The 26,114-nt window shown below is 41.9% G+C and overlaps 2 protein-coding genes across 6 annotated transcripts; one reads left to right on the top strand and one right to left on the bottom strand.

Annotated features, from left to right (window-relative positions):
- Nucleotides 1-1,210: 1,210 nt before the first annotated feature.
- anln (anillin, actin binding protein) lies at nt 1,211-13,624 on the bottom strand. 2 transcript variants are annotated; one of them, XM_034545571.1, is made up of 23 exons: nt 13,443-13,624; nt 11,875-12,025; nt 11,328-11,762; nt 10,749-11,068; nt 9,985-10,423; nt 9,367-9,566; nt 9,150-9,257; nt 8,935-9,046; nt 8,143-8,450; nt 7,923-8,062; nt 7,697-7,838; nt 7,316-7,451; nt 6,788-6,970; nt 5,403-5,529; nt 5,144-5,192; nt 4,648-4,701; nt 4,267-4,299; nt 4,094-4,112; nt 3,499-3,611; nt 2,880-2,966; nt 2,682-2,789; nt 2,215-2,387; nt 1,211-1,701 (listed from the first exon to the last, which is right to left on the bottom strand). In XM_034545571.1, the coding sequence occupies exons 1-23, from the start codon at nt 13,458-13,460 to the stop codon at nt 1,587-1,589; spliced, it is 3,570 nt and encodes a 1,189-aa protein (XP_034401462.1). In that variant the 5' UTR covers nt 13,461-13,624; the 3' UTR covers nt 1,211-1,586. The 2 variants fall into 2 exon arrangements, with proteins under 2 accessions (XP_034401462.1, XP_034401463.1); XM_034545572.1 differs by having other exon boundaries at nt 9,985-10,420.
- A 457-nt stretch (nt 13,625-14,081) lies between these two features.
- Nucleotides 14,082-23,283, top strand: LOC117739271 (uncharacterized protein KIAA0895-like). 4 transcript variants are annotated; one of them, XM_034545576.1, is made up of 8 exons: nt 14,082-14,413; nt 14,514-14,639; nt 15,968-16,632; nt 18,066-18,209; nt 19,320-19,452; nt 19,543-19,848; nt 19,963-20,060; nt 21,102-23,262. In XM_034545576.1, the coding sequence occupies exons 2-8, from the start codon at nt 14,615-14,617 to the stop codon at nt 21,258-21,260; spliced, it is 1,530 nt and encodes a 509-aa protein (XP_034401467.1). In that variant the 5' UTR covers nt 14,082-14,413; nt 14,514-14,614; the 3' UTR covers nt 21,261-23,262. The 4 variants fall into 4 exon arrangements, with proteins under 4 accessions (XP_034401467.1, XP_034401471.1, XP_034401469.1 ...); XM_034545580.1 differs by lacking the exon at nt 14,514-14,639 and having other exon boundaries at nt 16,558-16,632; nt 21,102-23,283; XM_034545578.1 differs by lacking the exon at nt 14,514-14,639.
- The last annotated feature ends 2,831 nt before the right edge of the window (nt 23,284-26,114 follow it).

The raw sequence follows: 26,114 nt of genomic DNA, 5'->3' as shown, positions 1-26,114 counted from the left end.
GTTATAAATAGTGAAAACAAAAATCACGTTTTCATTTTCTAGTACACAAGACACAATGGCATTAAAATATCTTTAAAAAAAACAAACACATTTTAGACTCAATTTAATGTTACATTGCAATAAAATGACAAAAGGAACTTAAGCATTAGTAACCTGGTCCATTTTGGTCAAAGCAGGCATTTATTGAAGTCTCGTAGAACCACAAAGTAACCCGACAAAGTGAAGAACTGAAGTGAACCCGGCTGAAAGCACTTATTTCCTCACATTCTCCAAGATGAAAAGGTACGTAGAGCAGATGCAGAAACAATGCATTTAGTGTACGTTGTATTCATAAGCAACATGATGAAAAAGCAGTTTTTCTTTTTTTAATGAACTTCTCCATGAAAAGACATTTGCCAACACCTGCAGGGTCACAGTAAAGTCTGTTACATACTCTCCATTAGAACAACCATCAAGAAACAAACCTGTCTGCTTTTTTAAATAAATATATCCGCATTTACTTAAATACAGGGTACATGAGCCGGCCAGTGTGTTCAAAGCACTGTTTGCAGCCATTACAATAAAAATGCCAATCTGATGCTAGAACTAAGAGCCTTTATTTAAAAACACCAGTGGTAGTGTACAAGGCTCATAAATAAGCATGCCAATACCGTAAAACAAATAGAGAGGTTTCAGCATATATGCCAAGAAGTATTTAGTCATAAGATGTGTTTATGGTGATTTACAGCCGTGTCCCTGTTACAGTTCTGAACTTCACGTTTACACTGTAAAAGGTTTCGATTTATTCACTAAAATATGGGGTTCATCCACAACTGGACCCATATTAAAAATGCTCGTTAAGCATCCATAGAATCAATGTTGGTCAGGTTCTAGCGTGGACTATGTGACAGACCTTTCCCTTGGTTTTCCAAAACGCTAATTTCGACACTGAAACAAAGACAAACATTTAAACAATTTCAACTGGATTGAAAGCTGGGGTGTAACTCCATGACAATGAAGAAGAAAACATGTGTAAATCCTGCCACAAGTTGTGAAAGCTAATTTATTTTTATATATATATATATATATATATATATATATATATATATATATATATATATATATATATATATATATATATATATATATATATATATATATAAAAACTTACCAACGGTATCAGTATTGTTCTGTGCTTTCATGCAGGATAAAATATGATAAAACTGTGGCGCTCAGTATGTATCTGTGATTTCAACAGAATTTATATACATTGATTCCAGCCTTGAAACCAAATAATTTAAAGCCATGCATTGTGTCAAGGACACTAAATATTGGCATTAACATAAAAAAATACCCCAACACATTAGAATATGAAACCAGTCTGGAAATGTATATAAACAAAGATGGTGCCAAAACCCCGACTCCTGCACACAATACTGTCCTGAAATATCTCGATGGCTTTATTTACTCACTCTTCTGATCTTTAACGTACGCGTCTGATTGTTTATAATATTGACCAATTCATAAACTGTATTGCACTTTATAATTGCATGCGTCACTGATATTGTCCAGAAGGTAGAGGAGCTGTCTGTGACACAGTGCAGTGATCACAGAGGGCCGCAACAGGAGTCCGGTTGCCACATACGCAGATCCACCACGATCTGGTTCAGTTTGCTCATCCACAGATTCCTCTCGTCCTTCGAGTCGGCACTCAGCCAGTTTCTGCACGGGAAAAACAATCAAGTGTTCAGCAGGGTCGCCGTTAATTATGGACTAAACAATGTGTTAAAATATTTGCTTGCGTGCGTGTATATATATATATATATGTCAGCACTGCATATATTTGTTTTACATTCAAATTAAATTTAAAAAAAATCCTTTGTAAGAGGGTCTTTGATTAATTTGATAGGCGTGATTCAATAGTTTCACATAAGTTTGACCCAACACAACTTCATGGCTGGGAAATTAAATCTGGAATAGTTCTGTGAGGAGAATAAATAAGATTGTTGTATCGGATGTGATACACTTTGTTTATCTTTAGCTGCTTAACTTTGCGCCACATTGATGCATTCATCTTTAAATTAAACCTGCAACATTGTTGGTGAATATTCCTGAATGTTTTTCACATTGCAGCATTTCCCAGAAGAAAATAAATAAATAAATTAAAAAAAGCATTGCAACGTCAGTTTGTTTCCCCAATATTGTGCCGCCCTGATGGAGAAGGTAACAACTTACTTGGTGACACACATGGTATTCTGGCACTGGCTCACGAGTGTTTCTTTGTCGTCCTCTCTTTGGGGTCTGACTGTGATGAGCTCAAACGTGTTGGGTCTGGCACAGAACTCCCTGTTGACCGGTTCCACCTTCTTACTGGTGCAGTTGGACAGGTTGAGGCGCCCAATGGGATTCTGACCGAAGATAGAAAGAAAGAAAAAGACAAGACGGAAATATAAAGAGGTCAAACCTGGTCAGGCGTCAGCACAGAAGAGATGTTGGTGTGTCATTTAAAAGTGTCACCAATACAAAGTGTGTCCACCAGGGAGCAGGTATGTGGTTCTCATCAGAAACGTTTATAATCACATGATATTAGGAAAGGCGACCCACAGCCTCATAAATCAAACCAGTGTGCAGGTTGCAGATAGCCACAATGGCTTTTAATAAATCAACAAAACGTGTTTATTTGTAAAGCTAACGCATATTACCTTGCGCCTCTCGTCGTCTGGGTAGGTCCAGTAGGAGATGCAGTACCCCGACAGGACACACCACCTCCTGTGCCAGGCTCCAAACCCACTAACATCTTCAAACATCGTCTAGGGGGGGAATTAATATCAGTAAATCAGTAAATCAATACCGGCCTCAACATTAGTTAACCTGTGATGATTTGATCGGCCTGCGCTCACCAGGAAGCCCTTCTCCTCCACTTTGGAGCCAACTTCGCACTGCATCTTGAGGTAGACGTGGCCCTCCAGAGGGCACAAGAATGGCACCTTGAGGCAAAAGCACAGACACTTTAATAAAAGCTCAGATATCATGTTCACCATTCATGCTATTAACACCACAAGACGGGGTTAAAAAAAAAAGAAAGAATAATGGTTGGAATGTGTCAAAGATGGTTAAAAATCACAGATAGCAATAAGACATTTATGTTCAGACTGAGCTAATAATGTTAGTGCAACAATGAAGTGAAACATATTCCTTGTTATAGTGTGTTCACCAATTTCCCCCCCCCAAAAAAATCCATGAGGACATGTAGTAACCTTGGTATGAAACATGTCACTGAGTAGTTCCCTTTCACTTCCTTCATATTTGATCTAAAAGAAAGATATTAGGGGGTTTGAATGAGTCTCCGTGAGGCCGGACACAAATATGTGACTACGATCCAAGTGAGCCACGTGTCGGCATCACACACACACACACACACACACACACACACACACACACAGAGTACAGAAGAAAACTAAAGCGCTCTAAAAATGAGAAGGGATATGATATTTTTAAAAAAATGAATGGTTTCTATACCTTCTCCAAAGGAAACTTGTTAATTCCAATAGAGGACAGGGTGAGCTTGTGTGATCCAACCAGGACGAAGTGACTGGTGCGAACAGCATTGGGGCCTCCTGGACTGGCCACAACTTCACACAGAAAGTATGACATCATTAAAAAAAAAGAAGAGGGACAGCTCACACCAAAAACACATACACATATTTTCCTCTTCCCTGTTTTGCTGCTTATCAATCTAGATAAGATAAGAGATATCGGCTGAAGAGCGGTACGACTTCTCTTGAATATAATGAGACTATTTAAAACAGCAATGTCTCTTTCCAGAAATCATGAGCCTGTTATTCAAGATAATGCACAGACGTTGCTGTGAGCAGTTTCATGCAGGGAACCATTTCCGTTCAACCAAACTACACCCGTTAACCGCATCAGCAAAAGGAAGCGTGCGTCTACTGGTGGAAGACAGGCTCATGTTTACGCTTCACCGACACAGTTCATGTTTAAATGCCACGCGGTCTCCGTTCACCACGTCCACGGAGCTTTCGTGAGATGCAAAAGGCTTCGAAAACATACGACTCAATAGAACAAATTACTTTAGTTGTTTTGTGTGACATACCTGGTGTTTGGGCACTTTTCTGGAAGACAAGGAGGTGAAAACAGCAAATTAAAAGCCAGGCAAATGAGAAGTAGTTACATTCTGATATATAGCTATAAAAAAAGAAAAAAAAAGAAAAAGGAAAGAAAGTTTGCTGTGCAGCAAAAAAACAAAAACACATTTGAAATACTTACAGTGATGGCGAGGAATCTCTTTGGAGTGATCGCCTGGAAAAACAGAAGTAACGCAAAGAATTAATTAGTACTTTTGCTTCAAAGGGATAATAATTAGATAAGTCTACTGTCAGTAAATTAACATTCGTCTCCGCTGAATGAAAAGACCTCCAGAAAGCTGTGTGGAGAAACAGTGACTTTCTTCAGACTCCGGCCCACACAGTGCACACCCACCGACATGTGAGGGATTTGAAACTGTTCATACCGACATACACATATATTGGGCGTCATGAACCTGTCGCCATATTATCTGGACACACAACACACAACCACACTTTAAGTATTAAATAAAGCTCCATGATTGACGGGCAAAAAAAAAGAAGAAGCAAATTGGGGCTTTACCTTGGACTTGTTGGGTTTCTTCTTCTTGTCGCTGCAGACGTCACGCTTCTGCACCTGGGGACGTCATTAGTTAATGATTATGTAATGATTAGTTAATGCACAAGATGATAATGAAGCAGCAGCTCAATTATAATTAAAAAAAACACGTTGATGCGGAGGGGGAAATAAAATAATAGCAACCAAGTCCTCGGCAACACAACAAAATACATTTTATGGAATTGTGTGTGCTCAAACTCTTTTAGTTAGTTAGTTCTCACAGTGTGTTTGCTAGTTTTAGATTAGCTTCAGTTGTTATATCATTTGTTTTAGTTTTTTTATTTAAATACCATTTCATTACAAAGGAAATAAATGCCTTAGAAAACACCATAGCTGCAGAATGTGATTGCGTTACGGTTTCCAAAAAAGTAAGACTACAAACAAAACCAGTAAATATAGTGGACATACGGTCACAGTATCATTATTCTGGTATCTGTAAACCCTGATGCAAGACACTCACCAAGGAATACACCTCAATATCAATGTCAAAGTCACTGGAGACATCAGATCTGAAAGTGAGGAAGAAAGTGGACAATCATGAGCAACATAATCATATATTATACACCAGTATGGAAGGTTTTTTTATTAGAATCCATAATCAACAAACACCAAACTAAACACCATATAAAATGATGGAATCTAGGGCTTTACTGAATGTCATGTTATTCATGGTTTAGTTTTAATTCATCCACAGATACGAGCCGGAGTGCAGCACTCACATGGTGAACTTGGTAGGGAACGCCAGGGTGTCCCCACTGAGGCCGTGGTGTGTGCTGGCTAAAGGCGTGGCCACCGTGTTCTCCGCTCCAGCACGAATCATTATGAAGAACGAGTGTTTGGTGGACTCTGAAATAATCAAGACAGAATAATATTAACGACCATCAGTACAACAAATAGATAGTGACTAAATCCAGATATAAAAGCTTCAGTGGAATTATTTGATTATGAACACTAATGGCGTTACCATCCATTTAAAGCCTGCAGTTGAGACACGGCAAGATGATGAGAGACGGTGATCTACAATGTTGAGCATTAGTGACATATAAACGTTTCAGAAAGCAGGATTAGTGACAAGTCTGAATTTAATTTGTCAACCGTGAGATGAGAGAAACTCTGGGTTTTCAGTTACAACTCCAGAAACATGGGAGATTAAACTCGGAGTCACTAATTTGCTTGCCGGCAGTTTTTCTTGAACAAACTCTGTTTCTCTCAGTCTGCTCACACTTACAGAGCCAGACGTACGTCCTCAATCATTCCGTATCAAAGCGCATTACTTAGCGGAGAATCTAAATCCTGGGTGGACATTTGTTTGGTACTCAGTGCTATCTTAAGTTTTTGTTTGCATGTGCAGTCAGTTATTTGTTCGAGCGGGCTTCTTTTACCTTCCCATTTAAATATTACACAGCATGAGGTCAGCTCGACTCAGAATAAAACCTCTGCATGCCACCAGGTGCTCAAAGAACAGCAGTCAAACTTGGACAAATAGGATAAATTAATAATTGTATCAATCATGACGTAACCCCCTGTAGGATGTAGTTTATTATTTAAATAGGCTTCATATAGATTGTTGTGAGAGCGTAAGAGCGTTTCAGTGACAATGTTTACTGAAATAAAGCCACTGGATGCTGTCGAGCAAAGATCCAAATAGATGTCTAAAATGTTTTACTCTAAGACTAAAGTGAAATACTGTTAAATGTCACCACTTAATCATCCATTAAGGAAATGTAAATCTAGAAAAGAAATTAGTGGACAACATTAAATAAAAGTTTATTGTTATTCCCCTTGCTTTTGACTCGGGCTCGGGATAAAATACATGAATTAATATCTCTACATTCACTGGATTAAAGCGCAGAGTCGGCCATTTATTTACCTTTTGCCAACGTGAATTGTGGTATCTGAGCTCCATAGATGATATAATTTGATTGAACTGAATCTGATCAACAGTTCTGGAACCTCAGGATTAGTCATCTCAGAGTTTAGGCTTAGGCTCAGTTTGTTAATCCGGTTTACTGAAATCGGGCCCTGATATCTGGAGATAACGTGGAACAACAGTGGAGTGTGGCTTTACATTACTGAACTGTGGTTCTAAGCATTTTGAGCCTACCTGGCTTGTTGGCAACGGAGCAGACAAAGTCTGCCTTGAGAGGCAGGCGCAGCTCCTGCAGGGTGATGGAGCCCTTTGAGGGAGACATGCTAGAAGGTTCTGGGGCTGCAGAGGCCTTTTTCTGGCCCTTTGGGTCCCCTTTCAGAAGGTCCAGCTCTGCCTTCAAAGCTTCCCTCTTTTCCGCTAAGAAAGTCAAAAGGACAGAAAGTCAAGCTTTAATACTACTAAATCCTAAAGATAGTGGATCTTGAATATATACATACAGGGTATAGTCGGATTATGGCTTTATCATTTATACAAAGCAGATGTCTAAAAGCCTGGTTACTCACACTTAAAACAGCCAACATGATTAACAAAATAAAAAGCCAAAAATGTCCTTAGTGAGGCACAAGGGTTACCCAAAGGGTTAATCTTTTAACCATTATTATTTGAATAGAGAAAGAATAGCTGCAGGTTTCCTAAATAAAAGGCTAAAACCACGTGCAGGTGCGTCTACTAGTCGACTGCTTGTCGTCTGGATCAACTCACTTGCTATCAGCAGCAGCCTCTCGGCTTCAGCCTCCACCTGAGATCCTCTGCCGTGCTCTTCATCTGTGCAGCAGTTCAGCGCCTGGCTGGCCTGATGAATGACTGTCTGTTGCAGGTTCATGTCATTTGTCAGAATCTAAAGAAACAATAGAAACATTTACACCACGTGTGATGAACTATAACGTGTACTTCAATATCAGGTCCGAAGTGCATAACAGAGTTCACATGAAAAACACTCATACTGTAAGAGAGCTGCAGGGAGTTCAACATCTTTGTTTTTAGAAGCGCACATGCTGTGTAATTTCAAAGTTTTAGGACTTTTTCCTGCAACACTCTGTCACATGAATTAACATTAAGTTAATTAAGGTATTTATTCGAAACCTTCATCCTCTGTTTGATGCTGGAGAGACCGGATCCTCTTGGTTCCTCTGCTCTGTGAGAAACGTCCTCTTTTCTCACAATCACCTGTTTCACGGCGGGCCTCTCGGTCTCTTTCACCCTGGTGGACCTGTATGCATCAATGCTAGCACACACAGAACCAAGCGGATGAGACACACACGTCCTGCAACAACGACAGCCAACTTTAATCCCTCCAAGTGACACCTACCTATACGGCAGTTTGTGGTCCTCGTCCAAGGCCTCGGAGGAGGCGGTCCGCGTCATGTTGGTTCTCTGGAACTTGCTGGGTTTGGAAACGTTGCCTGAAGGGTTGCTCTTTACATTGAATGAGCTGGCTGGAGTTGACGTCTGCGGACACACAAAGACGTGTTGGTAACTAACGGAAAGACGATGCAACTGGTAGAGAGCGACATCGTGTCGGTGCCTACCATCATTCGTCTCTCTGGACTCTTCACCACAGCAGCCACAGTCTCTGCTAGTGGAGTGAGGAGAGACATGGAGGAGATATTCAAAGCATCTTCCTCCTCCTCGTCATCATCATCACTCTGGTCCAGGGCTCTATCAAACAGGTCGTTGATAACAGCAGAGTTGATGGACTGGTCCACATTCATCTCTATCTCCTTGACCTCCTCCTCTTCTTCTTCTGAAGTTTTATCAGTTGTTTTCTCTACAGCAGGACCGACCACCCTCAGAGGACTGGATGTTGAGGTGGGAGGCGAGAGCATCAACACAGGATCTGCCAGTCACATAATCTTTAGTTAGAAAACATTATATTTGTTTCAGCACTTAAGAGGAACATCTATCTATTACAATGGATACCAACATAGGCACAGGTTGACTGAACACCTCTACCTGTATTAATTTTACTGTGACATTCAAAGCCCTCTTTAAAAAATGAAATTAAGAATAAGACTCAAAAGAGGTTTGCCTTAAAACTTCAGGAAATAATACAGTTCTGACAACTCATGACATGTTATGCTGCTATGTCATAAAGTATTCCAAATCTTGCAATACCTACACTTCACTTCCAAATAGTTTTCTGATGGTAATTCCTAACTTTTTACTTGAGGAAGAGCTTTCAGCTTTAATGAGCCAACATTTTTCTCAGAATCAAGAGAGCCTAATGAGTGAAACTGCCAATGCTAGTAACTGATCACTCAAACATCTGGACACAAACAAATAGAAATGGCCAAACACAAATATGAAATGTTGTTGAATACCTAGAGGAGTGCACTTTGTGGGTGTAGCCATACTCTCAGCAGAAGGGGCTGTGGGTTCATCCTGTGGCGCACGTCGGGGACCTTCAGCCTCCACAGGCTTGGCAACCTGTTCCTAAAACGCATATTGTTTTTTTAAAATTAAATATAATCTTGCATTTGCTACGAAAGCACGACTATATTGAGATTTTTTTTTTGCCAGATGCTTATTGGCCAACCTTGATGTCTGTATATTTATTGGTTTCTGCTGCTTCATCTTTGTTTTCCCACATATTGTTGTTCTTCTGAAACCGGCTACGAATCTGAGCCAGCTCAGACTCTCGCTCCTGAAATTAGTTTTTTTTTTTTCATTAAAAAAATTAAATGTTAGTATTGTGATAGCAAACCAACTGATTGCAACACTAAGAGTATACAGTATCTCTAACATTAATTTACCATCTTCTGTCTTTGGGTGAGATCAGCAGTGGTTGTGTTTGCAGCCCGGGCAGCTTTGAGTCTCTCCTGTACCAGTCTGGTGTTTGGTGTGACTGATGTTACAGTGGGAGTCTTGGGCTGGGCAGCACCCCCAGCTGGGGAGCACTGGTTGGTGCGCTCCTGGCACCTCTCACCAAAACGCTCCAGAAAAGATTTTACACCTGTTGGTAATGAAGGGAGAACAAAATCTATACACCATATATTCTTTTTTTATAATACATGTGGAGGAAAGAAGCAACTACTAAACTAATCTAGCTATTAATATTGTCTGCTTGTGAATATACGAAAATACGAGGTTGGGTGTAAATATAAAACTTGGCCAAAATACTTCCATACTTGAATTTGTGCGCGGGATTTCTCCCTTTGTTGACACGCAATAGCAAAGACTAAACTGTCGTCATGACATTTTTTATATATATATATATATATATATATATATATATATATATATATATATATTTTTTTTTTTTAAAAAGGGGAAACATTTTTGTGAAACATCTAATGATACTTATTATATAATGCAACCTAAATAGTTTTTAATTTGATGAAATAAGTCCAAACATTTTTTACATGACTCACCAGGTGTTGCAGCAGTGGCCATTTCCTGAGGGACAGAGGATCCAGTAGTTGTGGGCTTGGCACGGAGTTCTGGCTTCTGGGGGCTGGAGGTGAGACCCCTAGAGAGGGCCTGATTCCTCACGGGACTTTGAGGCACTGATGTTGAAGAGGAGGGACCAGCCTTCTGGGGACTAGATGGGAAGGCTTTTCCCTGGAGGGCACTCTTCTGGGGACTAGATGGGAAGGCTTTTCCCTGGAGGGCACTCTTCTGGGGACTAGATGGGAAGGCCTTTACCTGGGGGGCACTCTTTTGGGGACTAGAGGGGAAGGTCACCCCTTGATGGGCACTCTTCTGAGGACTGATTCCTGACTTGAGTGCTGGCCTGGCTGCAGGAATGTCAGCCTCCTGAGGGCTTGGGAGAACCACTCGGCTTGGCTTTGCTGGTAAATTCAGAATCTGCTAAGAAGACATAAAATAGATATATTTAATAATAAATATTTTTTTAAACGACACAAGTTAGGTGCCTCCTGGTGGTCTAAGGGTCTAAGTAGGCATTTAGAACAAAACAAACATGAAAGCTGCTGCATTGACAGGGGCATGTTGCTTCAAACCAATGCAATGTGTTGCTGGATGACGTTGCATTGCATTGCAGCAAAAGGCCCTGATCAGTTTAACTTATTTTCAGGGTTAATGAAAAAAGCAGCCAAATTTACTGGAACAGACACCTTGTATTATATGAATCATACATAACTGCTTATGCTCAGACCATTTCAGGTAAACCTACCTGAGAGCTGGGTGTAGACTTGCTGCTTGCCGTTGAACTGGCCACCACGTGGCCTGCAGCACCTGGTTTAGTGCTGGAAGGCAGCGCAGCGCCTCTGACTGCTAACTTATGAACAGGCTTCTCTTTTGCAGTCTCTTTGGGAATGGTAGCATGGCTCAGGTCGTCTTCCCAGGTTCCGATGGTGGCAGCGAGGTTGGCGAGTCTGCCTCTCCTCCCAACCGGAGTGTCCGAGGACACGGTGGGGACGGCAGCTGCTGCGACCTCAGCTTGTTTCTTCAACGGGGACAGGGGAGTGCAGTCTGGAACCGCATCAGAGGAGTCTGAAATAGGTGGCAGGGACAAACGTTATGACTGGAATACATATGAAAGAATGAACACACACCCTTTACGACTAAAATTGCCAAATTTCTTGAAATACCAAGTGAGCAACTCGACAATAAATCTCACATACAGTGACAATTTTTTTGTGTGAAGCTGCTTTTTTGTTTCCACCTTGATTATAGATTGCGTCTTTAAACATTTTTAAATGCGTTTGATGAAAACCAAAATGAATTATTATTCTAAACAAAATATCCGTACCGTCACCATCCCAGTACTTTCTCTGCTGTGCGAGCCTCTGCAGACGAGACTTCATGCCAGCAGCAGGTGGAGCTGTGACTTCCACCAGGTCCTTCTTGTTGCTTTGCAAGGCTGAACTGGCAGGCACCATCTCTACTTCTCTGCTGCTTGGAGGGTGAGGAGCTGGGGTGACAGTCATTTTCTCTGGCTCTGGGGTTTTCAGCTGCCCTGGCTGAGGCTGGACAGCAGGCCGGGTAGCAGTCTTGTCCAGGGAGGAGGCAGGACGAATGCTGGCAGGCCCCACCGGGGGTTTCTTGTCTGTGGGAGGATCCGAGAGCATCGGAGTCACGGCCCGTGTCGTCATGGGCTTCTGGTTTTCCTCACCGGCTGCAGGCGAGAGATTTTCCTCTGAGCACCTGCGCTTGGAGGGAGAAGGGTTGGACGACACCTGTGGAACTGGGAGGAAGGAACAGGGAAATAAATATAAGCAAAGATTGGAGCTGCAGTTCAGTGGTCAAACTGACAGGACAAGTCTCAGGGGAGAGCAATCCAACAAATGCGTTCATACCTTTATCAATGACCGGCTCAATGATCACACTATTGGTGTCAGCCAGCGGCTCTCTGGGCCGTTTGACCATCTGTCTGTTTGCTGCATTTGGTCTCTCTGCCATTTTCTTCTGCAGATTTTCTCTGCGAGCCCGAGTCCGCTCCAACAGTTTCTGGTTTGACAAAACAAAAAAACATTGTTACAATGGCTGCTTTATACTTTCTTAGGATGGACAGAACATCACAATCTGTACAATATTTTTATTACAAAAGTAAGACAGGTACAAAACAGTAACTAAATAATAAACAAAAAAGACATTACGTGTTACATTATAAGTTCCACAAAAGGTATCATTTATAGAGAGGCAATTGTATTGGATTGCATTAAACTCGCAGAAAGAAAAATGAATAAGCGCATAACCCAAATTGTGAACCTATTTCTTGACATGGATAACAAAAAAAGTCATGGAAACTGATTTTTAACTATGTTGTGCTATATAATCTGAGACTGTTTTTAAAACAAGAATAAGACTTGCAATTAGGCCAAAATATGCTTCTCTCCCACATATCTGCTTGATCTGTGAATACAAAAAGGTGTGGAAATGGACATAGCACATTGTCTGTCTATATGGGCTGCTAACAGGCAACACAGTCTATAAATCAGTCTTTTTCCACCCAGAGTTTTTTTTAAAAAAGGCTTCTGTTTGCTTGGCCTCTTGTCCTCTTTTTCTTCTCGTTTTAACGTGACATTCCCTTTTCTTGGCCTCACAACCTGATTTACTGTGCTGGACGTTAACTGTGCAAGCCCAAACACATTCCTGCAGCTGCACTGCGCCGCCTTCAAAGTGTGGAAAACCTGAAGTCACATTTAACAGCATTCCTCAGGAATGAGACACTCCTGCTCGTGGTTCCTGGATTTGAAATTTCAAACCCTGCTGGCTCAGATACCGGAGGAACAAGAGCAATACATCACGTCTAGTGTAAGCTTGCAACAGCATGAGTGCATCAAGGCAAAGAAAGAAAGTGTTGGACAATTTCCATTGCCGACACATACCATTGCCATAAATGGAGGTAAAGCTGTTTAAATTTGAATAACGTCACGTCATATGGGTTTTTGGTGTGACTTTGCTGGAGTGGAGTGATGAAGTTCAAAAGTGAACTGGTCAGTCAGAAAAACTATTAAGAAATGCTCAACATGTAACCTTAACGTTACATAATAACCGTTCTAGGTAGTTCTAGCTAACCTGCTAGAAGATTCTTATAAGTTACAAGCGAAATGCTAGTTGTTATTTTAGATTTGTGGTGGCAGACAAGTGACAATACAAAGAAACAACACGTGATTTCTTTTCTTTTTTTTACCATTGTAAACACATCACATTATCATACACTTATGTACAGTGACATCAGCATACTCCACAGTATTATGGATGTAAACAAGTTAGTCTCCTGCCATAATTAGGATAAAAAGAGGAAATGTTACGTTAGCATTAACGTTAGCAAGTAACGTCAAACCATAGCTACACATAGCTAACGCTACACGATATCTGCCGTTAGTTAGCTGACGTCATTTACGTTAGTTCGCCGACTTACCTCAGTAAATGGATCCATTTCGGACAGTTTATCCCTATCGAATATTTCAACAACACTGTTAAAACGCTGTGCGCACTCCGTGTACACAAACAGGACGTGGGTCTGAACGGCTTCTCTTCCCTTCCCCTTCTTACTCCCTGCACAAAAACAACCGTTCAAATTTTGAATTTCAGCGCTGGAGCTACTGCGCATGCTCCTACTGCGGAAGCCCCTGAGAACCAATCAGAATCAACCGAGTGTTGAAGTGCGCCACACTCGGGCAGCCTATCGCAGCCTCGGTGCAAGTCACGTTACAAGAGGGCGTCAATCCATCGTGCGTTTGACATGTTTTATGAATCCGTCCTCTGTGTATTCAAATGTTAAACGGTTAAAACGTACGCTGAGTTTACAGTTTCACGGATTCTTATTGTAGTCTCTAATGTGATCTGCAACATGCACACTTTAACATTAACACTTAGAGACGCGTTTGGTTGCGGTTTCCACCGTTTAACTGTTTAATTTAATCCGTTATTTTTCCATTTCCCATTGTTTTATGTTATCCCCCCCCCCACACACACACACACACATTTGAATTATAAGTAGTGCATGTGCCTTCAAACTAAATAAATTAGCTATGAAGTAATTTTACAAATCCCAGTAGGACAAAACTATTGGCTAGATGTTTTTTGTCAATGTTAATAAAAACGTGGCTTCTCTCAGGTGCAACCAGTCCAAAGAAAACTACAACTACCACTAGGCGTCTACTCACAACACGTGTCTGCGTTTCGAGTGCTAAACTGACTTAATTGAATCTAGTTCTCAAATGTGTCTCCACCTTTCCTCAAAGGGACTTCATTACCCATGAGCACCCACGTGTATCACGCAGTAAGGTAGTCGTCAACGAAACCATGGAAACGGTTCAGTAGCTGCAGGGACGGTAGCACGCAGACGAACTCTCCTCCTGTCATTGTGTCGGTGGCTCGGTGTCGACGGTAATATTTACTTTATGTTAGACATTTAGATGCTTTTGATACATAATTCCACGCGGTGTGACACGTTGTTATTACAGGTAATCTGCTTAAATCGTTGCAGGTTTAATTGAGCAACATTAGCGGGCTAATTTAGCTAGGTTAGGTTAACGTATTCTTCGAGCAGCATCGGTGTCTTTAGGTTTCCAGAAGCCGGAACTGAGGATGCTGGAGTCAATTAAAGTAACAGGTACGTTAATGCTGCATTCATCTTTTGTTTCTCTTATTATGCTGTGACTGAAGCTAGGAGCTTAATTACTTAGAGGAATTAGGGACATTAATACTTAAATATGATACTTTAATAATGATGGTAACTTAAAACTAACGTTACTCATTAGCTCGTGGCAAGTGGGTTGAAATATGATCTACAGAAAGCTATTGTGGACATAATACACGTATTGTAACTGAGAAAACATTTTAAGAAAGCATGAATGTATTGATTATTATATATTATATTGTATCTTATATTATTATTTTGTATAATATTTAACCTATTTTGTATTTACACAAGACTTGTGGCAGCTTCCTGGTGAGCTTACTCAACACTGACTGCTGATTAGAAAGAAAGATAGAAATGTACACTTTTATTTATCCCCGTGGGGAAATTCTTCTCTGCATTGGACCCATCCTTCGTTTTTAAGGAGCAGTGGGCTGCAGTGAAACTGGGGGTTCAGTGTCTTGCTCAAAGACACTTCAACATGCAAACTATGGGGGAGAGCAGGGATGGAACCGGGTACCTTGTGGTTACCGCTAATTATGTGCTTTTAAATTGACAATAGTTCTTTCATATTTCTATCTTCAGCATTGATTCATTTTGTTGTGCAGTTCAACCAAGTTCACGTTCACGACTGTGTTTGCTGTCATACATTTGATTTCATAAATGGTAACTGGTGAAAATGTACAATCACACACGCATCATCCACTAGATAGGAATTCTGGGCTGGTTACTTCTCTGAAATACAGTATTATATGATAGTAGCCTATCGCATGAGGGGGAAACTGGATGATGAGTTAGGTAATAGCATTTGATTTGGTGGCTGAGCAACGAAGCTCCAATTTGTCCTTGTCGCTCTTCCAATCATGACTGTGCTGTTGAGGTCATTAGTTTGTGCTGGCTGTGGTTGCATGGATTCCGCCCCAGTGCTCCTGTCCGAACAGAGTACCGGCTCTGACTGTGATGATGTTCCAGGTCACCTTATTGGAAATGGCAAAGACCCGCACTCTGTCTCTGGACACAAGATGAGAATAATGTCCTCTGTGATAGCAGAGCAGGAGGAAACCGAATGGTTATTTGAGTCAGATCACATCAAGAAAAAGCTATAAAAAAAATAAATAATTATGTATGAACTTGTTTTTTTTTAGCTTGGCATTGGAATAGATCTAATTTTATCCCTCCTTGATAAGAGGATTATTCTATCAAGCTATTTATAAACAGTCTGCACTTGAAGGTGATCCAAAAGTAAGCAGCAAACTGATTCACTGTCTTCCCTTACTGGTCTGTCATCTTACTTCTTTCAGAAAGACTCCACTGGCCAGAAGTAGAAATGTCCAAAAAGTACATCTTAAATTCTGCTGACAAGCCACTGAGTCCAAGCCAGGTGTACATGGAGAAGATTTCCTCCAGTGTCCTCAAAGACCTCTTCAGCACTGGCACCAGCAGCTTCAACGTCCTGCTGCAAGCTGAGGAGAAGAAGAATCCGAAGCAGTCCCCGTACAAGAGGCCAAAAACCTCAGTGAAATGTGGCACCACATCTAGTAGAAGGAACCGTCCGGTCATGGCTCCTAAAAAGCTGCGTGCCCCCGAAAGTGTCTGTAAACCTGCACAGACAAATCGTGTTCTCTCAGGCAACTCCAATCACTCTAAACCAGCGAGGAACATCGCAGTCGTGGGCAGCACCATGGGCCTCACCCCTCGTGCGGTTCCACAGCTGAGAAAAACGTGCACCCCCAATTCCCCCCGCACGAAGCTTCCCTTGTTGCACAAAGCAGCAATCACGCGGGTAGTGGAAAACGCCAAGAAGCTCTGCATCCTTACAGCCATTAAGCCGTCCAATGTTCAGAAAGAGAAGGCCGCGTTTTTCAAGTCTGACTTCAACTATAATCCACAGTTCGAGTACGGCAACCCGGTCGCCCCAGTTGTTCTGGCACGGCATAACAATGCCTCAGACCGCTTCCTGACACAGGTGAGGGCGTGTTTGTGTTAGGAGCAATTGAATGATGGGGTTTGTTTGGCTGGGTGAGAGCAATAACTCTCTGAAACTCTCTCTTTTGAAATGTTTAATAATGTGTTTCAATGGGACTGCATCTTTCTGTCTGTATGATGACACTGACAACATGTCCTCTGTGTATACACTAAGGATCAAATGAAAGAGGTGTCTCTTATTGATGAACCCAAAGGGAACCGTTCCTCTCAGCTCTTTGGAACATTTCAGAGTTTTTCAGTTCATTGTTTTGTTGATTTTTATTTTGTTTTTTTAGCAAATTTACTGTTTTGATTCTATCTCACAGCTCCTAGTTTCCAGCAGCTGATTGTGCACTACGAACCTAAACAGCAGACTGGTGCAGCATTTAGCATAGTGCAGTGAACATAGAATTTCGTCAGTTTTGAATCAAGACAAAACAACAATATTGTTTTTTTCCATCAGGTTGCATCAGGTTGCCATATTAACTTTGGATCTATTGCAACCGATCTCAATCGCAGGTTTATCACAAGTCTCTTGTGTTAAAATAAAAATTGTAATAGAGAAACTCCAAAAACCTACAGTCAGTAAGTGCAGAAGTCCACCAAATTTGGCCCAGAGGCGGTGACATGTCATTCATCACATCTGCCACAAAGTCCTTCGGTGCATGAGGTTTCAGCAGAGCTGGCTGGTTTGAGATCAGCAACCTCCACATGCAGTCAAGCTGGACACTGAGACCGCAGAGACTTGCTGCCAATGCTGTTTAGCGATCAGAGCAATGTGAGTCTGTTGAGGAAAGTGGCTGAGATTCATAAAACAAGTGCCACACTGGGCGTCTTAAATCAACATTAACAGTATTAGTGCATGTCAATACAATACAAGAAATTGCAAGACAAATGAGTTGTGAGGTCATTTAGAAAGAGTATCTCCATTTCAAAAGCTTCACTACCTGAAAACACTGAAAAAAAACCGAATCTTTGGGATCCATATCAAGATTGTTTGTTTCTGTAAAAAAGCATTACCCTCGGCTGATATGTCAGTGTCTAGGTTTGAGGCTCGAGGAGAGGGGACAGTTAGGTGTTATCTGCGTAGCAGTGAAATTATATATTGTGTTGCAGCATATAAATACAGAAATAGATTTGGACCAAGCATAGAACCATGGGGAACCCCATTGGATGAAGAGAATTTGCCAATAAATTGCAACTTATCTACTCCCCATAATTGGTCTGTAAAATTAATTTGACTGTTTCCATTAGTTTTCTTCTTCTAAATAAGTTTTTTGACTAACTGGCGGTTGGTTGAAACTGTCTTGATCAGCAGTTATTGCCAAGTTGCCAAGTACTGCATGTCCAAAGAATCAACAACAGAAGGTGTCAGAACATTCGTCATTCGTCGCACGCAGCTTTTCCCCTTGGTGACTTTCTCCCCTCTCGTAGGCCGTGCGCATCATGGAGCTGGCCCTGCAGCGATATGGCAGCTATGAGAAGTTTGAGCAGGCCACCGGCGGCCACCTCCTCACCAAGAGTCGCGTCTGGCACAACATCAAGAAATACATGGAGAAGGAAGGCTGCCTGGGGGAGGTAGGAGGACGGGCGACTCCGGCTTGTTTGATGAGCGTTGCTTTTTTTGTGCACACCCCTCGTTGCATCTTTTTTTTCTTTCACAGTTTGATTCAAACACAACAACAAAACAAACACACACAGTTCTGATAGTTCCCACTGTAGAGTATATTACATACAGTGAAAACTGTCATTAAGAGGCGGTCATTTGGAGCCCGGTATCTTTCTGTGGCTGCACTGCAGTGTGTGTGTGTCACGCCAGATTTGTGCACCGTCATTGCAGCGCATCAAAGGGAAAAGAGCTCCAGACTTGAAGTCATCCTGAAGTTTGCTTGTGTGGGGCTGTGTTTATGTAACCGTCAACACATACATGTTACATCATCAAGTTATTATTAATGTTCCACGGAACACATTACACCACCTGCGTATGCGTGGTGAAGTCTTAATGGGGTTAGACGTACTAGCCAGTGGAAATAAAAAATACAAGGGAGGGAATGGCACTAAAAGAGAAACCCAGCTACACATGACAGAAGAAGATAATCCAGGAATGTTAAGGATCAGAGATTTTGATCTGAATGCAGCACAAAATACGGGAACACACATGGCGAATATGTCCACCTATGCAGACTCTTAATGCAGTGTGAACACAACACGTGCAAGACACAGACACGTAAACTATACAAACTTTACGCTTTATTGTCATTCCTCTCTGTTACTGCCCTTGGATTCACTGCCAGCCATGCTTGTATGAATGCAGTTACATAAAGAAGAATGAAAACGATCAGTGCTTCCTGAGCAAGTCAGTATTAATCCCTCACTGTGTGAATCAGATTAAGTAGGTGAAGTAGATGCAAGTAGGATCATGTCGCCACAAGAAGTTAATATATCGTGTCCCCTTTCTTCATTGAAATGAATGGGAAGTGACTCGCTTTAGGTGCAATCACACAGAAGTACGAGACGTCCTTCAGCTCCAACAACTCGCAGAACGCGGCGAACACGACATCTAATCTTGTTTTTCTTTGTCACTGTGTCACTAATGCGACACTATATCGCCAATGTTGGTGAGCGGTTGAATGAAAATACAGCAAAAAAGAAGAAAAAATGTCATGTTTTAATTCCATCTGTTGAAAGATCGTAGCCCAGGTGACGGACGACCTCCTGTCCCGAGCCTCCATGACGGTGGTGAACAGCAGACCCACACTGACCATCAACATCTCCACCGCCCGAGAGCACTGGCTCGAAGGCATGCTGCGGCATGAGATCGGTGGGTACGGCAGCTCCCGCACAGGGCTCATGTTGTCGAATCTTAAGTTAGGTACCACCGTGTTAATAGACCCTTGTGACTGTCCGCCAGGCACACATTATTTCCGTGGCATCAACAACTGCCACCAGCCGTGGAGCAGCGGCGTGGGCAGGAAGAAGCACAACCTGAAGCCTCTGAACCCCACGGAGGAGGGCCTGGCCAGCATCCACAGTGTCCTGTTCAGGAAGGACCCCACGCTGTGGCGCGCCGCCCTGCTCTACTACACCGTCTACCAGGCCGGCCACATGTCCTTCTCTCAGCTCTTCCACGATCTGGGGCGCTTCGTCCAGGACCCCAACACCCGCTGGGACTACTGCGTCCGAGCCAAGAGGGGCCAGACCGACACAGCACAGCCAGGTCACAATTGATTCACGTGTGATATGTTGAAAGTGTTTAACATATTGATATTAGCCTTTTTTAAAAGCTTGTCAAACTTGTGTTGGACTTATTTTCCCACCTCTCACACGACAGGGTGCTTCAGTAAAGACCAGGTCTACCTGGATGGTATCCTGCAGATCCTGAGATACAGAGACAAGATCAACTTCCCACTGCTGATGGCTCTCGGAAAGGTGAGGTAGCTCACCGATCTCCATCTAATTGTATTCGACCGTTTACTGATTCCCGAAGCAGCAGCGATATGGGATGAATGCTCCCTGGATTATTCACAGGTGCGAGTCTCTTTATTAGATGTTTCAGTGCCGTCGTTCACAACTTGAATTCAGCCCGAGGCTGCTCCTCCCTGCCGCTGAATCCAAATGTCCACCCTCTGACATCAAAGAGAGCAAAACAAAACGCTGAATTAATATGGCACTCAACTTGCATCTATTTTCCATTTTTTCAAAGGGAGCTGTCCAACAGGCATCATAATCGAATGCAGTTCCATATCCACATGTAACTCCTTTCAATGAGATTGCAGCATCCGTTTTCCGCAACTTCATTCTCTCGGTCTATACCCAAACGCAATTTGCCCCTACAGTACACAACAGCCTGCAAAGTGGTAACATCGAGGAGTGAACTCCTCCTCTTGATACCCTCCACCGCCACACACTTCTCCTTCCTGATATTCGCACAGCTTCCTCCTGAAGTTCCCTCCGCTCCAGCATCCTGTGATGATGATTGTTTAGTATCAGACGAGGCCTCATTGTTGTGCTGAGGAAGGTGCACGACTTCTTTATCTCACACGCACAGTTTTGTTGCCATTTTAAAACAAATGCCTACCCTTCCTGAATTGTCCTGTAGGTGACATCATGTTTCTAATAGTGTCGCCTCTCTACCGATGCTTCTACGACACCTCTATAGCAGAACAATATCATTTCTGACATTCAGTTGCTTGAAATAAAACGACACAGAAGATGGTTTCAGTTCAGACACACAGTGGAAATGACTGCCGAGGCTGAATGAGGCTCATGTAATAACATTTGCTTTCAAAGCAGCTGAAGGCACTGATGATTACACAAGGTGCTCATTCCAGCTGTAGACGTGGAACCTGATGTAAGAAGTGATGTGTCTTTAACAAGCCCGTCTCACATAAATACGTGAAATGAAGAGTCTGTCTCCTCCTCTCTCTCTCTCTCTCTCTCTCTCTCTCTCTCTCTCTCCTGCGGGTTTAGGTGTCGTTTGAAGACGTGGACCGTCTGAAAGCACTGGCTCAGATGGACAACGTCCGCATCCCGCACTTCATGCAGGACCAGGCAAGGTACGCCGAGCAGCTGGAGAAAATCATGTCGGTCAACCAGCTGACCGACGAGGAGCTCAAGGCCATCGTCTGAGCCAGCTGTAGAGTTAGATGGACACGTTAGTGGAATAATCGATTTATAGAGAATCGTTTCGGTGTGTTGTGATTAGGGATGGAAGTAGTTTATTGTTTATACCAGTGCCAATACAATGCCTGAATTGATGATCAATACATTCATTCATTCATTAATTACAAGCACTTGATGCCAACCTTTTTTATTTTTTTTTATTTTACTTGTTAGCATCTGATACCCATTCTTTGGTTTGGGAGGTTTTCATAAATATCTCGCCCAGAGCTTGTTTTAATATTATGACCGAATTTAGAGCCTGACTTAAAGAAGACTTAAAAATCCTTTTTTTCTTTTACACAAACGCATCACATGAACAAACACATTTTGATAAGGATCCCCTTAAATGTCTGATAGTTTCATATATTTTACAGCTGAATAATACGCCCGTCAGTGCTTTTTGATGGACAAACTATGTAACGGTGATTTCCAATTGATTTCAAACGCATCTGAGGGAGTCTTGTCCTACTTTGTGAAATGCACTTTGACCCCATTGCGTAACCTGTTGCCCATGAGTGAACCAAATGGGGATCCTATCGTATAAGTATAATCATCAAAATCATCTGAGATAGATGTGTGCAAACATGTTGGTATTACCACAGGATGGAACATCTGGGTGAAGGTAAAGCTCACTGCTGCTGCCTTTCACCAACGTTAGCTTGTTACTCAGCGAGGTCACGGGGTCACGGGGTCACGGGGTGTGCATGAGCACATGAACAGTGACGGCTGTGACCCGACCGTCAGACTCTTATCAAGATGCTGCCCGGCGATTACGAACCAGACAATTACGACTTTCTGTGACACTTCTTGAACGCTTATTTTCTTGTGGACTTGTGCATGAATATGTTTAGCTTGAAGCATCAAACACGCATTGATCTCGTTCTAATTTAAAGTATGTGTCGTTCTCTCATGCACCTGTGATCTAAGTGTACTTACCTTGTGTTTTATATCTGTCTCTTTTCTTGCACTTTTTTTTAATCCTCTTGCTACCACTTAGGGTTCACTATTTTTGTAGTTCTGAAGTTGGGCATTAAAAGAAGAGAGTTGTGGCTCGACAGAAAGGTGGTGAAAGCAGGATGGTTCACAGCAGCTCTGTCTTTCTAGAGAGAAATGGACCGATAACGTGATGAAGTGCTTCATCGGCGTTGTCACACAACAGGCCTGCTAATTACAGCGGAGCATTGTCGGCATTGTTCTACATTTTTGCTGAAAAGAAAATGTCCCTGAAATGTGAAAGTCACGTGTACAGCTGCGTATGTCGAAGGTGAGGGGGTCCCAGTGCACTGACCCTGAAGCCCTGTTTGACTATTTGCACTTTGTTACCTTCGATCTACCTTTTCACCTGCACTGATATGGGCAGTTACTGTGTCGGTGTCATAGACGGCACAGAAGAAGTGGGCGTCGTCACCGTGATGTCACTCATTGGCTTGTGGACTGTTTGTCATTTTGGCCGTCGCCATCTTTGTGTTTTGGGGCCAGTAGCGACCTGTCAATCACAAAGTAGCCCCGCCCTAAAGTATAACCTGCTTTATCGCCTGTTAAATGGTATGAAACCATGCTGTATTGAAAAAGCAATTGAGACCATAAACTCATGTTTACAATGTTTACTGAGGCAATAAATCAAGTGAGAAGTAAAATAATGTTCTCATACTAACAAACTTAATTTTACATCACATTTGAAAGAATACAAGTTTGAGACTCGGAGGCTACGCCCACTTCTTTTATGCGGTCTCATTGGTGTCATTTATGATATATTTATGTTTTACAAAACTAAACTAAAGCCTCGTAGTTCGACTGTGATGAGTCTTTGTGTCGTTGTCAGGAATGACCTAATATCGAGAGCATGTGTGCTCCTCTTCCCCTTAAACAGTACAGTTTAATTACACGGCTTTCCTCTGTAATGTTTTCTATTTGAGTGACTTGTTTGTGATATTCATAGATAACATCTTAAAATAAAGTGGACTACCTGAAAATGAGCTTTGTGTCTCCCAAAGTATTTGTTGTTTTTATTTATTTGTCATTGTTCGTGCGTCCTTTACATTTGTAACATCTCTATTCATAGCAGCTGGATGTGAGGTTGAATGACTCACTGGTTGCTTATGAAAAGCCATTTTGCCATGTGTCCAACTTTCACTTTATTTGAAAAAACATCTCTTTCGCTGCTAAATGCCACTTTGACACTGAAAACTGCTTCCTGCTACTGAAACACGGTGGTTTTAAACTAAAAGATGCTGAAAAAGCGCCCCTAGATTTGAAGGGGAACTGAAGTGTCGGGTGGTAATTCTTTGTTGGTTGATCCCTTTTCACCTTTCACATTTACATATAGAAAAATGCATCCATTGTTAAATGTAAGAACATGTATTAAAGCATCTTTATCATCATTACGTGTGTAAGACTAAAACTACCAGTCAGGCTGTGTGAGTCCATTGTACTTGGTATCCATCCAATGTTGATTTCTGAAGGACAGCATGAACAGTGTGATACCAAATGGATACAAAAAAAACAATGGGTTTGCGTCATGCTAGCCGATGACTACGGTGGTCCTGAAATGCAAAACATAAAAATCATTTGTCTTATATTTTTGTCACAGACTGACAGACGTCGTCCAATCAGCGACGAGGAATCGTCGACCAATACAGTACCTATCCTTTCAGGTTTGGGGTCTCGCCAATGCTGTTGCGCTTTCTGTTTTTCACTTCAGGGCCACCGTAGTTATCACTAATCACAAACGCCGCGTTCCAAATCGTATACTTTTTTATTTTTTAGCTGCCTTAAAGTAGACATACTTCTTCCTCATAACATTGCACCTTGACCTTTGACCCTCTTGCTTAAATGCCTACATATGCAGAGAGAGAGAGAGAGAGGACTGTGGGTCAGAATAGGCAGTATGCTGGCTTGTATACTGCAAAATACGTTGAAATGCAGTATTATGCATCCTGGTATATTTAGGAATAATGCATTTGACACACTATTTATTGGGACAGACTTCTCCTGCATCCTTAAGTGGAACGTGACTGACGGCTACAAGCAGTGACACGCTGCACCAAAAGGTATCCGTCTAAAGAACACCGCAATCAGACGGAGGCTTGCCCCGCCCACCTCCTGACACGTGATCCAAAACGCAATATACGCACTTGCCCTCCGCATTTTTCTTTTATGGTTGTTAATATATTCATGTTTGTGACCCGAAGTGGTTGATTGAGATGGGATGACTACATTTGTTCAGGATTTTTTGGGGGGTTATTGTGAAATAGAGCAACATCTCCACTAGAGGGCAGCAGCTCATCATAAAACTATTTCGAGAAGTGAACTACAACAGAAGAAATCCCACGAGTCATAAAATCCATGACATATGACATCTCACTGTCGGCTGAAAGCAAGTCACATAAGGCGTATATTAAATAATGGACTATATATAAAAACAAATACTGTGAAATTCATGAATTTCCAATAGACCTTGTTTGAATATACTGATAAACTGTTCAGAATAAACACATATACTCAACATAAGAAAATATGTATATATTTTACACATTGAAATAGGTGAACACCTTTTAAGTGTGAGGATATGGCTACACAGGACTTGATATAAGTATGCACAATATGAATTATAACTACGGTAAACCAAGTGTCATAACCTGCAATTTGTCAGCAGAATATTATGAAAGTGTTATCGAAAAAAACTTAAACAGAAAAGTTGTCAAAAATCTTTCCCTTGGTTTTGTTACATTAAATGCTGGATATACTGTAGTTCACCAAATTCATTTAATTTACTTGCATCTATTTATAATCAGCTAATAAAAGAATATTGAATGAATTTAATAATGAAGAAAAGAGGAGGAAGCTCTCTTTGCTAGAGTAATCCTGATTTTATACAAACTTAAATTATTTAAAAAAAAAACTATTATAAGGACAGATGACCCAAGTGTCCAAATATAATGTATGTACAAATTTATTTTTAAAGTCAGAGAGAGCCTGTGGAGGAACTCGAGGCGTTCATGGCCAATCTGTCCATCCGAGGACCAACTCGCCCTCCAAAAGCTCCCGGCCCGTTGGTGTCCGTTGAGTCCACCGGAGGCCCAGAGAAAGCCTCCGAACAAAAGGAAGGAAGTTGTTTACTGCTGCTGCCTGACTTACTACATACTTCCTGCAGCAGCTGAGGAAGTTCAACCTGCCACATTTAATGACGGTGCACCACCAGATTCGATCTGCTGTCCCTCCAGGATCTTTAAGGATAGTGGCCAACAAATGGACAATGGTTGCCATATTCCTCCCAGGCGACCAAAAAAAGGCAGCAATGCTCGAAAGGCAGCAATGTTTTTATAGTGCGAGCTGCCAAATGCATTGATTAGCTGTCTTTAATCTGCACTCAGAGCTTTTTTTTGTTTACCCAGTATGGAGATCTGTATTCTCTACGGATTAAAAATGACCAACGAATTTGTTCTGTTCTCCGACAGGTGCTCATAGAATAAGATGTGTAAAATCGTGGATGTATCCGTATCTAAAGCGATCACCGTGGAGCATGTGGTGGAAGATTTCTATGTTTGATCAGGTGGAGAGTTGTGGTTCAAATATTCAATTGCAACAAACAGAGTCTCCGAAGGAATCAAAGTTGTCTTTCCGTTTATTCAAGCTTGCAAGCTGGGAAAAGGGTTCAACAGCCACGTATCTCAGTGAGCTGCCGAAATCTCTTCATTCATACATTGTATTACATCGTGATTTATACAAGCACATGCACCCCCCTCCAGGGCCCACTAATGACGACAAACGAAGAAACAGTGTGAATGTCTTGGATAAGAATTCAGAAGAACAAAGAACAGA

The sequence above is a fragment of the Cyclopterus lumpus genome, chromosome 11, assembly GCF_009769545.1.
Source record: "Cyclopterus lumpus isolate fCycLum1 chromosome 11, fCycLum1.pri, whole genome shotgun sequence".
Classification (NCBI taxonomy): domain Eukaryota; kingdom Metazoa; phylum Chordata; class Actinopteri; order Perciformes; family Cyclopteridae; genus Cyclopterus; species Cyclopterus lumpus.
Note: the sequence above shows the minus strand (reverse complement) of the source record. Positions and strands in the feature narration are given on the sequence as shown.